The sequence below is a fragment of the Rhinolophus sinicus genome, chromosome 5 (assembly GCF_057876585.1).
Source record: "Rhinolophus sinicus isolate RSI-liver-muscle chromosome 5, RSI-T2T, whole genome shotgun sequence".
Taxonomy (NCBI): domain Eukaryota; kingdom Metazoa; phylum Chordata; class Mammalia; order Chiroptera; family Rhinolophidae; genus Rhinolophus; species Rhinolophus sinicus.
Window position 1 is genome coordinate 75,487,632 of NC_142505.1, and position 13,807 is coordinate 75,501,438.

At 39.9% G+C, this 13,807-nt stretch overlaps 1 protein-coding gene across 1 annotated transcript in view; it reads right to left on the bottom strand.

Annotated features, from left to right (window-relative positions):
* The window catches only part of MEIKIN (meiotic kinetochore factor), an 80,346-nt gene that overhangs the window by 4,620 nt on the left and 61,919 nt on the right, over positions 1-13,807 (bottom strand). Inside the window, exon 14 of the mRNA XM_074314104.2 lies at positions 995-1,116. Within this exon, the coding sequence (XP_074170205.2) occupies positions 995-1,116 (122 nt within the window). The remainder of the gene's footprint in view (positions 1-994; positions 1,117-13,807) is intronic.

Sequence of the window (13,807 nt, forward strand, 5' to 3'; positions counted from 1 at the left end):
CAGAATATTACAGGCAATTATAGTAGATTGTGATAAGGGCTATGCTGTGGGCAAGTTCAGGATGCCGTGGGAATGCAAGGAAAGACAACCAACCTCTGGGGGGAATTAAGGAGAGTCTCTGAAGGAAGGAATAAATAGGGATTAAAAATAAAAATAGGAGAAGCTAAAGAAAAGAGGAAGTGGGCAGAGAAAGTGTATTTCAGGCAGATGGAGCAGCACATGCAGAATTGGAGGGAAGAGAGAATATAAAAATTCAGCGACCTATAATATAATCTAGTGGTAAAATTGGACTGGGTTAAGAAAAGTAGGTAAAAATACATTTAAAAGATTAGATTTTTATCTGGTAGACACTGGAGAGCTACTGAGGGATTTTAAGGAGAAAACAATACTATCAGATGAGCATTTCAGAAAACTCCCTGTGGATGCATTGTAGACGATTGACTATAGGGTACAAGAATAAAGACTGAGAAACCAGTGAGGAGGCTGTTACATTAAACCAGACAGGAAAGTACTGGCATGAACTCAGAATAGCCATAGGAATGGAAGACAGTGGAAAACACTGAGGGTTATTTAGGACTCAAAATCAACAGGACTTCATGATGGACTGCCTGTGAGAAAGCAAGAAATGGGATGAGTCATGGATGATGGTCAAGTTTCTGGCTCAGGTAACTTGCATGGATGAAGATGTCTGGCACTGAAATAGATAATAGGAGAAAGAACTGCTTCAAGGGAGAAGATAAGTTCAGTTTGGGATATGTTGAGTATGAGATACCATGAGATCCCCTGTAGTGATGACAAGTAAGCTTGTCAGAACATCTAGGAAGGTCCTGATTGAGTCCATCAGTCAGGATGGTCTATGTTACACATGATAGAAAACACAAAGTAAACTAGCATAAGCCAAAAAACAAAAACAAACGAAGAGAAAAAAAAAGAAAAGAGACTAGTTCTCCTAACTGGACCTAAATAGATGGACAACGCATGCACAGCTGCATACAGGGACTGCAACAGTGCTGTCAAGAATCCAGTTTCTCCATTCCAGTTCTAATTTCTCTGTGTGAACTCCATTCCTAGGCAGGGTCTCCATTTGTGGACTCAAGATGGCAGCCAGCAGCTTTCCTTTCAGGTAAAATCCAAGAGAAAAAGTCTGTATCCCAGCAATCCCAGAAAAAGCTCTGAGATTTAATCCAACAGGATCATTTTAGGTCTTGGGCCCATTCCTGAACCAATCACTGCGCCAGAGTTGAGAGGGCTATGTTAATCGACTTAAGCCATTAAAGGGACCACTCTTGGAACTAAGAGTGGGATCAATCCCACCCAAACCATGTGGCTTGGAAATTCAAAATCCAATTAGGATGCAGGTAGAGGGGAATAGAAATATAGTGATGAACAAGATGTAGCTTCTTCACTCAAGGAGTTATAGTCTAGGAAGAAAATCAGACAAGCAATTTTAATACATTGTGATAAATGCTATCACATGGGCAGCAAGTACAGCTGCTGTGCGAATACAAGGAAACACACTAGCCTCTTTGGAGGACAGATGCCGGGACAGTCACAACACACGGCCACTAGCAATATCCATAGCAGTTAGAGACAAAGATTTGGGGTCAACTGCACAGAGATGATTACTGAAGCCAGTGGTAGATGAGGTCACCCAGGGAGACTGTAACATAAGAGGCCCTAGACTAGAACTCCAGGAAACACACAAATTTAAAGACAGAGGAAACCAAGCCTTCAGAAGAAATGGAAGAGAAATGCTAGAGATGAGATAAAAGCTGGAGAATAATGCTTCAGAGAGGCTATTCCTTACTGGAATCTTTCAAGAAGCAAGAACATAATAGTCTGCAACAACCTAGCTGGGAGAGGTTGAGTAAGATGTGAAATGAAAAATACCTCTTAGATTAGCATAACGGAGTTTGCTGGTAGCCTTAAGGGGACCGGTGTCATTGAAGAACCAGAGTTGAAGCCAGTCAGGCTCTATGTATAGCGCTGGGGATAGGGAGAGGAGGAAGAAGGGTTGGGGAGTGACGAATCAGTGAGAAAGCAGAAAGCACTCTTTTTAAGAAACATGGGCATGAACAGGTGAAGAATGATTGCGTAGGTAGAAGAACATATGAAGTAAAGGGAGGATTTAAGGTGTAAAATGATTCAACATTTTACAATGCAGCTTAGAAAGAAACAGCAGAGCAGGAGAGGTTGAAAATAACATTTATCTGGGAAATCTGGGCATCATACTCTTCATATAAACATATATGCTATATATATACAATATGAAATAAAGAGACTATTCATAACTGAATAAACCATGATTAATTAAACCTTGGAGAGGTGAAAAAAATATTTGTCAAAAATTTTTAAATGGAAATTACATAATACCTAGCTGGCCTTTTGTGCATTTTTAACTGAAATTTTCTGGGTACTTATGACCTGAGATAATTTTTTTTTCATGAAGTACAATTTAAAAATATAATTTTAAATGCTTAAAAATGAAATTTTATTAGTCATATGCTGAAATAAAGTGGTCCAGTCCCATTGGTGACCTTTTTTACATCACAGACCATTTTGAAAACGTGATGAAAACTATGGAGGCCCTCTCTCCAGAAAGAGATGAGTTCCTTTTTTGATGCTCTTCCAGGGAGGTTCACAGAAAGACCTCTCAGCCCTACCCACAGATATAAGGTAAGATACAACCTTCTCCTAGGACTTGCCAACAGGAATCCTCTTTGGACTTCTCATGTCTGACAGACAGGAAGCAGGCTTATCCTACTTTGCTTCCTCTTAATCATAATTAAAGTTATGTCCTTCACCCCTAAGCCTTGAACACCAATTGCAACTCCTTCCTCCTTCCCACCTTTCCTTGGGCTCTAGCCAATAAAACAAAAACAAACAAATAAAAAATACTGGACTCAAATAGTCCTGCCTTCAAATCCTGGCTCTGTCACTTTCGAAATTACACCATCCTGGCCAAGTATTTGCCTCTCTGAACTAGCTATAATTTTCCTTAACAGCAATATGAAATTATCAAATACTTATTTCCTCTAGCCCCACTCTAAAATCAGTTATCATTCTTTCTCACAGGAACCTACCACCGGATTAAACTATCAAATAATCCATTATCGTTCTCATTGTCTCCCCTTGCCCTTGGATTATAAACTCCTTGAAGGCTGGGAATAGGCCTTCTATTTCATTTCTTCTTCCCCCACTGCTTATCACATTTCTGCTTTGAAAAACCACCATAGGAGTTAACAGCTTAGTTGAGTACAGATTTAGAATTCAGGTCTAAATTTCGTTCTAGTCACCATCATTAAGGATCTCTTATGCATTTCCTAACAACTTTCCCATATTTCACCTGTAGATGAAAATATAAAACAGAAATCACAAAGCTTTGTTAGTGGCTTACGGCATTGTCAAATCATTTACAAGAATATCTTTATGAGACTCCTACTTAAAAATAAATACGATGCTGATTATGTAACCTCAAATTAATTCATTGATTTTAGAATTTTCTTTCTTATGAAAGCAGCTTTGAAAATTTGACTCATATTCACTTTTATGTATAATTACATTAGTAAAACCATCAGAGTTAAAAATCTCTCCAATAGTTATAGAACTGTGTCTGTCAACTGACAACAGGATCCCTGCTTTGTAGGAAGGGCATTGTTTAGATGTGACAAGTTATATTACAAAAAAAAAAAAAAAGTCCTACAGATAGTATTAGCTAAAGAAGGTTGTTTAGGGATGAGGTAATATATTAAATGCTTAGGGTATGATTGACTGTACATATTACACATTCCCTGCTTCAGCAATCCTTGAGTGTAGAGTTTCTTTCAGTCAGACCTGGAAGTAGGTCTCTCACTCATGTGGTTCCAATTAAGTTCTGTTAAAAATAGCTCATAAGCATTTTCATTTTTAGTACTTCAACAACTTTACTAAATTTAATCCATACAAAGGATAAATTTGGGGGGAAAACAATCAAAAGAAGTTACACAGTACCCTTGTGTCGGCTTTTTATAAATAGTGGCTATTATCTATTTAGTGTAGTCCTCTAATATAAGCTATTTGTTCTTATTTTACAATACAAACACATATATTGAACAAGCATACAGAAAAATGTTTCTTTCTTAACTTATTAAGATTAAATTACAAGAATCTCCGTAGAATTCCATTAGCAGGGTATATCACAAATAATTAGAGAATTCTGTTTTTTGAATTTCATATAATTTCAGGCAGACATTTTGCTTTATAGACTCTGACTTCACATTCAGGTCTTCAAAGTAGTGAAAATTCAGCCACAGCTGCTACATCCTGCCATTTGTTTTTATTATAATATCTGGAGAAAAAAAATATAACAGTAGATTACTTCATATATATCACAAGCAGGTATCCAAAAGTTATTAGTAATCAGACACTGGGGGAGAGAGCTCTTGATGCCCAGGCCACCCTAGTTTCACCCCATCAAGCCTTAGGGAAACAAATCCAGAGGCCTTAAAAAAAAAAGAAAGAAAAGGAATAGCTGACCCACTCCTTCTTAGACTTGATGAGGACACTCTCTTTGGAGACACAAAGAGACCTGCTCAATAACATTCCAGTGGAAAGCCCAGCAAAGACGGCTGTCAGTGGCCATCAGAAGGCCTCTAACCTCAGCCTTGTAATGTGGAGTTTATCCACTTGTGCTTCTCATCTCCGTCCTCCTCAGCCATCACCCAGGCAGAAGCCCCTCGCACTTTCCTACTCACCCTTCCTTGGCATTCTCCTACTCTTTATTGTGACTGAGCCCAAGTTCTTTTCAATTCAGAATTCTGGGGCCTTGCTCCCACCCACATCTTGTACCAGGAGATCCAGAGTGGAGCCAGCTATACCTGTTCCTACTGCTACTTTCATACTATGATATACCTCTCCCACACCTAATCAGCCTATCTATGTCACTGGTTCTCAAACTTTGTTGTACCTTAGAATTAACTGAGCTTTTACTAATAAACGTCCTGATATCCAGGCCACACTTCGTAGCACTTAGATCAGAATCTCTGGGCAAGGGACTCAAATATCCAGGCAAGTCTGATGTGCAGCTAAGATTGAACACCAGAGATCTATATCTTTGCCATTCAAAGTGTAGTCCACGGATTTCATCAGCAACTAAGAGTTTGTTAGAAATGTAGAATTTGGGGAGCTATTCCACACCTACTGAATCAAAATCTCCATTTGTAACAAGATCCTTACAAGTACAATTACATTCACAAGTACATTAAAGTTTAGGAAGCACTGGCTATTCTGCCCTCTACTCCTCCTTATTGTTGTCTTTACTGACCTCAGACAACGTCTGCTCGTTTATTAAAGAATTTGGAAACTGGGCTACAGTCATCCTCTCCACTCCAACTTTTGAATAACTTCCCAAGTAGGTAATCATCCCACCCACTACCTAGTCTCACCTACCCCTCCTTAGCCTCCATATATAAATCCAAGACTATGCCCTGTATTTTCCCATGACCATAGCCTAGAGAGCACCATTTCTGAAACTTTACAATTCTAGAGACATGGAGTCATCCTCTAAATGTCCTTGTCTCTCAAGGACATTAGGTACTTGTACTAGTACCTAATTAGTCACTAGGCTCTGGCAGTTATACCAATAAAAATTTCCACTTTAGACTGGTTCTCAAACCCAGCGATATCCTCACCAGATTGCTGAAGCAATGTCATGGGAATTTGCATCATTTATAAATTCCCCAGGTGGTCTGAGTACAACACTTTGAGATATACTGGCTCAGATCCTTATTTTCTCAACTTTGTTCGTCAAGACTTTTGCAAAACTCCCACCTGATCTTTCTGCTTTCAAACTCAACTTCTTTCCAAGTCACTTCCACACTTGTAGCCAGAATGATCAAATTAAAAAGCAATTTGAAAAAGAGAAAATAAAAAATCAGTATGGCTCTCCATTATCTGTCTCCTGGTGCTTACTCAAAACTCAAATTCTCAGAGCCCAATCTCCACTCCAACTGACGTAACTACTTTCAGTTCCTTAACTACCGAGGATGCTTTAAGCCTCTGTCCCTTTATTTACGCCGGGGCCTCTGCCTAGAAACCGTGTGCTCAGGATACCCCTGAGGGCTTCAAATCATCCTTCAGAGGATTGTCCACCTTCTATGTACCTCAAAAAGGTCCCACATAGAGCTCTATGAAAGCTTCTATGCCTCCATTGGACTTGTTTTATATATCTGATTTCCTCCATGAGATTACAAACTTCATAAAGACAGCTATGTCTCTATCTCAATATTATCAGCAACTAACTGTGTTGAGCACATGACATCCAGACACACTAAATGTTTGCTGAATGAATGAAACAATCAACTGCAGAACTTCATCTTTTTAGTCTATAGCTACATGACATTAAATCAACAGTCTTAAAAGGTCTCCATATCAAACTTGTTTGATTTCAGTTTCCCAAGAAACTGATTGGTATACTTCACCTCTGTATCTGTACTGGATCAATGTGTCTGTGTCAAAGACAATATACATTTACCTGCTATATTCTTTATATGAGATGGCACAACCAAACTTATCATCAAAGACAATATCCACACAATATATTTTAGGCTTTTTGCAATGTAATAAAAAAAAAGGAATCATTTTCAAAGGGAAATATAGTAAGCTACACTTGAGGAGTTAACCTAACCTGTAGAAGTAAATAACAATTATTGCATAATGAGTGATTATTATATGTCAGACACTTTACATAGATGATCTATAATCCTTGCAACAACTCTGTAAGGTAAGAAATACTATTATGCCAATTTTACAGATAAGAGGATAAAATTAGAGGATTTAAGGAATTTATTCAGAGCTAGATTTGAACTTAGGGATGTCCTACTCTTTTTTTTTTCTTTAATTTTATTGGGGAACAGTGTGTTTCTCCAGGGCCCGTCAGCTCCAAGTCATTGTCCTTCAATCTAGTTGTGGAGGGCGCAGCTCAGCTCCAAGTCCAGTCACCCTTTTCAATCTTTAGTTGCAGGGGGCACAGCCCACCATCCCATGTGGGAATTGAACTGGCAACTTTGTTGTTGAGAGCTTGCGCTCTAACCAACTCAGTCATTTGGCCGCCCCTTCGGAAGCTCAGTGGCAGCTCGTTGTCTTCAATCTTGTTGTGGAGGGTGCAGCTCACTGGCCCATGTGGGAAACAAACCAGCAACCCTGTTGTTCAGAGCTCGCGCTCTAACCAACTGAGCTATCCGGCCGCCCAGGGATGTCCTACTCTAAGTGATTTCTCCTATCACCCCTCAAATATTCAAATCTTTTCCCATCTCATTTCTGTGTGATATTTCTGCCAGCTATTGTTACCTAAAAATTCAAACGTCTCACTAAAAATATATAGGTATCCAGTTAAAGGCGATTATCCTACTATTAGCTTGAGATGAGAATTTATAACACACCCTTTATCATCTCTTCTGGAGATCAAAGTGAAATAGAAATCTTCAAATCTTACTATAAGGATAGCTACAGGTTTTGTCTGATTTTCCAAAAGGTATTGTTAGCTTAGAAGTCTTCCCTGACACTTCAAAGCAAAGTTAAAAGTACGTATCCCCTTCTAGGTTCCTACAGTGCCTTGTTCCACTTCTAGCTTATCACCTTGCAGAGAAGACTGTGAGGGTGATCGTATCACTAGTCAGTAAGCCTGGGAGGGTTAAGGCTGTGCGCATATCCCTAGCTGATATCATAGTTCCTGATACATGCTTGTTGGCCAAATTAAAGTATTTTACTAAAGTAAATGTTTTAGACATCCATTGCTATAACTGTAAGAAGTACAAAACGATGATTGTCCAAGCCTCTTCTTGGCAAAATAATAATAATAATAATAATAATAATAATAATAATAATAATCTCTGTTTAAATAGAAACCCAATGAGTAAAGCAAAGGAAGCAAAACTGCTCTGTCTGGATGAACTAGGAAACTCAGAGCCCTAGCTACTCTAACCCCCATCCCTTATTTGACAGCTACCCAGTCAAACTACCAAGAACCAGGAAAGCTGAGTTCTAGTTCTTATTCTGCCAGTAATTCATTGTGTGAACTAGGATAAGTCACTTATTGATCTGGCCAGATCATTTTTGTTATGTAAAATGAGTGAAATAGACTAGATCATTATATGGTTCTCAAATTTTAGTGTTTACTGGAATCACTTTGAGAGCTCATCAAATTGCAATTTCCTGAGCCTTATTTCTAGAGATTGTAATTTACCAGGTCTGCAGTGATTCTGGTGCAGGTGGTCAGAGGACCACATGCTGAGAAACCTTGGACTAGACATTTTCTGAGGGCTCTCCTATCCAACTGCACCATTCTTGGACCTCTACTTACCCACACCACCTCCTCTATCACCTTTCTTCTGGACTTCTCTAGTGGTTCACTTTCACCACATTTTTTCTTTAATCAGCACAGTGGCAGTTATTAATGAACCAGCAGCATAATGAACAGGGGGTCCTAGACCATCAAAAGTGAGCTGCACCCTGTAGATTAGATTACTGCCAAACGAGCTAAAACGTTAAATGCCACGACTAAAAATAAGCTGCTGCATGTTTAAAATAACACGATCACTAGTTAGCTTGAGGCTTTGCTATTTTTACTAAAGGAAAGTAGAGGACAAGTGGCCAGAGGTTGAAAGGGAATTGCTTAAATGAGGAAGCTGCGAAATGAGGTGAGAGCCTAGCAAGAAGCCAGAAGGTGGCACAATTGGTTTCACATGAATCAGGGTCCTCTGTGATTTAAACTAAAAACTTTGGTCTAAATACTCAAAATAACTTCCCAGACACATTTTCATATTGCTTTGTTGCATACTGAAACCCAGAATTGTGGCATTACATGATGTCTGAAACCAATATGGCAGGTCAAAAAAGATCAAATTAAGTTTCTCTATTTTTCCGTTTTTAACTTTTTATTTAAGTATAGCATACACGTATGTATACTGTACACCATTACAGGTTTTCATAAACAACACACCAATATAACAAGCATCCAGATAATAAAGCAGAACACGACCAACACCCTAGAGTTCCTTCTCATAACCATTTCCAGTTACTACCGTATCCCCAACAAGAATATCCACTATGGTGATTTCTATCATAGTTTGGCTGGCCTAGTTTTGCACTAAATATAAGTAATATTAAATGTACTCTATTATCTCTGGCTCCTGATGTGAGACTCATCAATATAGTTGCATGTAACTACACTGTTGATTATCACTGCTATATAGCACTTCGATGATTGAATATACCACAGTTTATTTATCCATTCTACTGTTGATGGGATTTTGGACAATTTCTAGTTTGGGGCTATTGTCAATACTGCTGTTATGAACATTCTAGAATAGATCTTTTGATGAACATATGTGCACATTATAATTGGGTATATTCCTGCAAGTGGAATTGTTGGGTCTCCAGGTTCCAGGGAAATGGAACTGCTGGGTCTCTTTCTACCTCAGTGAAATTTCTAGCGGTCTAGTGAAATGAGAGCTATGCCTCCTAAGGTAAAGGATAAGTTGTTGCATCTGGCCCCTCCTACAATCAAAAAAGGGGCACAATGCCTAGTGGGCCTCTTTAGATTTTGGAGTCAACATATTCCTCACTTGAGTGCACTACTCCAGCCCATTTACCAAGTGACCTAAAAAGCTCCTGGTTTTCAGGGGGTCTCAGAACAACAGAAGGCTCTGCAACAGGTCTAGGCTACTGTGCCACCTGCTGTGCCACCTGTACCACATGATCCAGCAGGTCCACTGGGGCTTGAGTGGCAGTGGCACATAGAGATGCTCTTTGGAGCCTGCAGGTGAATCACAGCACAGGTCCTTAGGACTTTGGAGCAAGGCCCTGCCACTCTCTGTTTATAACTACTTTCTGTTTTTGAGAAACAGCATTTGGCCTGTTATTGGGCCTTATTAGAAACTGAGTATTTAACCTTGGGCCACCAAGTTATAATGGGAGCTGAGCTACCCATCACGAATTGTGTGCTGTCTGATGTACCACACCATAATGTTGGCTGTGGGAACAGCATTTCGTTATCAAATGAAAATGGTATATATCAGATTGAGCTTGAGCGGGCCCTGAAGGCACAAGTGAGTTCTACAACGAGGTGGCCCAAATGCCCATGGCCCCCACTCCTGCTATTAATACATTAGCTTCTCTCTTCTAGCCTGCACTTATGGCATCATAAGTGCACTTCTCTGCGATCAGTGGATGAAGGAAAAGAAAACTCAAGGCTGGTTTACAGATAGTTTTGACTGATACGCAGGCACCAGCTGAGAGTGGACAGCTATAGCATCTACAGAGTGGACATCTACAGTTCCTTTCTGGGACATCCTTGAAGGAAATTTGGAAGGGATACCCTCCCAGTGGGCAGAACTTCGAGCAGTGTACTTCATGTTCACTTTGTTGGAAGGAAAATGGCCAGATGTATAATTACATACTGATTCATGGACTGTGGCCACTAGTTTGGCTGGGTGGTCAGGGACTTGGAAGGGGCATGACTGGAAAATTGATGACAAAGGAATGTAGGGAAGAGACATGCAGATATACCTCTCTGAATGGGAAAAAAATCATGAAGATATCTGGGTCCCAAGTGAATGCTCACCAAGAGGTGACTCAGCAGAGGAGGATTTTTAATAATCAAGAGGATAAGGCAACTGACTCACCCTGTGGATACCAGTCAGCCCCTGTCCCCAGCCACCTCTGTCATTGCCCAGTGAGCTGATGAACAAAGTGGCCATGGTGGCAGGCATGGAAGTCATGTATGGGCTCAGCAAATGGACTTCCACTCGCCTAAGCCAACCTGGCTACGGCCACTGCTGACTACCCATCTGTCAGCAGCAGAGACCAACACCTCGTGCCTGAGTGACCCGCCAGCTACCTGGTGGCAGGCTGATTACCTGGACCACTTCCACCACGGAAGGTGCAGTATTTTATTCTTACTAGAATAGACAATTACTCTGGATATGGATTTGCTTTCCCTACAGGCAACGCTTCTGCCAAAACCACCACCCAAGGACTTACAGAATGCCTTATCCACCATCATGGTATTCCACACAGCATTGCTTCTGATCAAAGAACTCACTTCACAGCAAAAGAAGTGTGGCAATAGGCCCATGCTCATGGCCTACCATGTTCCGTACCATCCTGAAGCAGTTGGCTTAATAGAATGGTGGAATAGCCTTTTGAAGACTCAATTACAGTACCAGGTAGGTGGCAGCCCCTGCAGGTCTGGGGCAAGGTACTCCACAAGCCACAAGGCTGTATATGCTCTCAATCAGCGTCCAGTATATGATGCTGTGTCTCCCACAGTCAGGATTCACAGGTCCAGGAATCAACGGGTGGAAATAGACATGGGATCACTCAGTATTACCCTTGTGACCCACTACCAAATTTTTGCTTCCTTTTCCCATGACTTTATGCTCTGCTGGTCTGGAGCTCTCAATTCCTAAGGGAGGAATGATTTTACCAGGAGACACCAAAATGATTCCACTGAACTGGAGGTTAAGAGCGCCCCCTGGCCACTTTGGGGTCCTCATGTCTCTAAGTCAACAAGCAAAGAAGGGAGTTACTGTCCTGTTTAGAAACTGGACTACTACTCTGCAATGGAGGTTAAGGAAGAGTATGTCTGAAATACAGGAGATCCCTTTGGGCATTCTTGAGTATTAAGGTCAATGAAAAACACAACAATCCAATTCAAGCGGGGCTAGTAATGTCCCAGACACTTCAGGAATGAGAGTTTGTGTCACCCCACCAATTAAAGAATCATGGCCAGCTGAGGTGCTTGCTGAGGGCAGAGGGAATATGGAATGGGTAGTGGAGAAAGGTAGTTATATCAGTTAGGCCAACATGACTAGTCAAGCAAGTATCTTTTCTTCCCTCCCTTATGATCATATCACCCAACATAAGATGCATTAAAAACAGTTAACTTTATATCACAGTACATGAGTTACAGGGTATCAGGGACAAGAGTAACATCACCCAAGGACTTTGTACCCTCTTCTGGGGAAGGAGTTAGCACATTTTCAGTTGTATATAGGACAGTTGTATTGAGCTAGGCAGAAGTATGACTTTGTTACTGTCTTTATTCAGAGAATAAATATGGCTTAAGGAGATGTGTATGAATGCATAGTTAACACGGAGAGGACTGTAATGGTTAGCTGTTATGTCAACTTGGCTAGGCTGTATCACCAATTATATTAAGTACTAATGTTGGTGTTGCTGTGAAGGTATTTTGTAGATGTGGTTAACATCTATAATAACTGATTTTAAGTAAAGGAAATTATCCTTGATAATGTGGGTAGAATTTATCCAATCAATTGAAAAGCCTTAAGAACAAAACTGAGATTTCTCTGAGGAATAAAAGAAATGCCTCCTGAGGACTGCATCAGCATCATCTCCTGCCCAAGTTTCCAGCCTGTCCTACAGTTTTCAGTCAGACCCTACAACTGCATAAGTCAATTCCTTGAAATGTGTGTATACACCCTACTAATTCTGTTTCTTTGGTAGAACGCTGCCTGATACGGCACCCACTATTCCCTACCACTATGCTAATGTTATCAGAGAGATAGAAAGTCTATTATATGGTTTCTGTCCTTGAAAACTTCATAACCTAAAGAATATAAAAAGTCAGCATTGTAAATTATATCAGGTAGTGTTACATTATTAAGTGTTAAATGAGTAGCACTGAATTAAGTATTCAAGGAACGTAGAAAAAAGAAAAAGATCTCTGCAGATTTAGGGAATGCTCAGAGCAGGCTCTGTGGAAGAAATGGGGACAAGGATGACGAGTAGACAACTTAGTTGAATTGAAGTTATATATAATCTATTAAATTTCAACTGCTTCACTGCCTGATTATTCATCAAAGGCTCCCAAGATCCACTGAGTAGTTAGAAATTCTGCCTGATAAAGCAGTGAGGGAGGTGCAGAAAAACCTAAACTTGGAGTTTAGAAGCCTTAAAAGATTGAACTCCTCTATACCATTTGGTAGCAATATGATATTACACAAACAGCATACTACTTTAAGCCTCAGATTCTTAATATATAAAATGAGTACATATCCTATCATTAAAGTCATAATGAGAAATAAATTAGATATATAAGGTGCTTAACTCAGTGCCTTTCACAGAGGAAGTGCTCAACCAATACTAAGTGAATGCAAAAATATCTCCATATCTTTAAAAAGAATGCTACTAAAATAAAACCCACCAATACTAAATTTCAAATATTTATAAGGGGAAGTATCCTAGATATATACGAGGTGTAACCAAACAATATGGTCAATGTTTAAATTTAAAAAAAATTATTATAGTAAAAGACACATTGTCATTAATCCCCCTCAAAATACTCCCCCTTGCTTCGAACACACTTATCCCATGTTCTTCACACTTTCTGAAGCAGTATTGGAAGTCTTCTTTCGTGTCTTTAGTTGTGCTGTTGTGGCTGCCTTGATATCCTGAATCATTTTGAGTTTGGGAAAGAGCCAGAAGTTGAATGGTGCCAGATCTGTTGAATAAGGTGGATGAGGACACACCATAAGTCTTTATTTGACAGAAACTGCCATATACCAGAAGCAATGTGTGACATGGACCACACCATGGTGGAGTATGATTTACAGCATACTTTAAAACACACCTTCTCTCAACCGTAGCTTACACCCTACTGATTGCACTGAATAAGTTGAAACTTGTCTCACACTGTTACTAAGGTTCCCATATTGAAGATTCCTGTCTTTCCGTTGATGGCACTGACTCGGCAGCAGCATTCACCGTATTTTGTGATCACAATAGAAATGCTCCACATCACACTCTG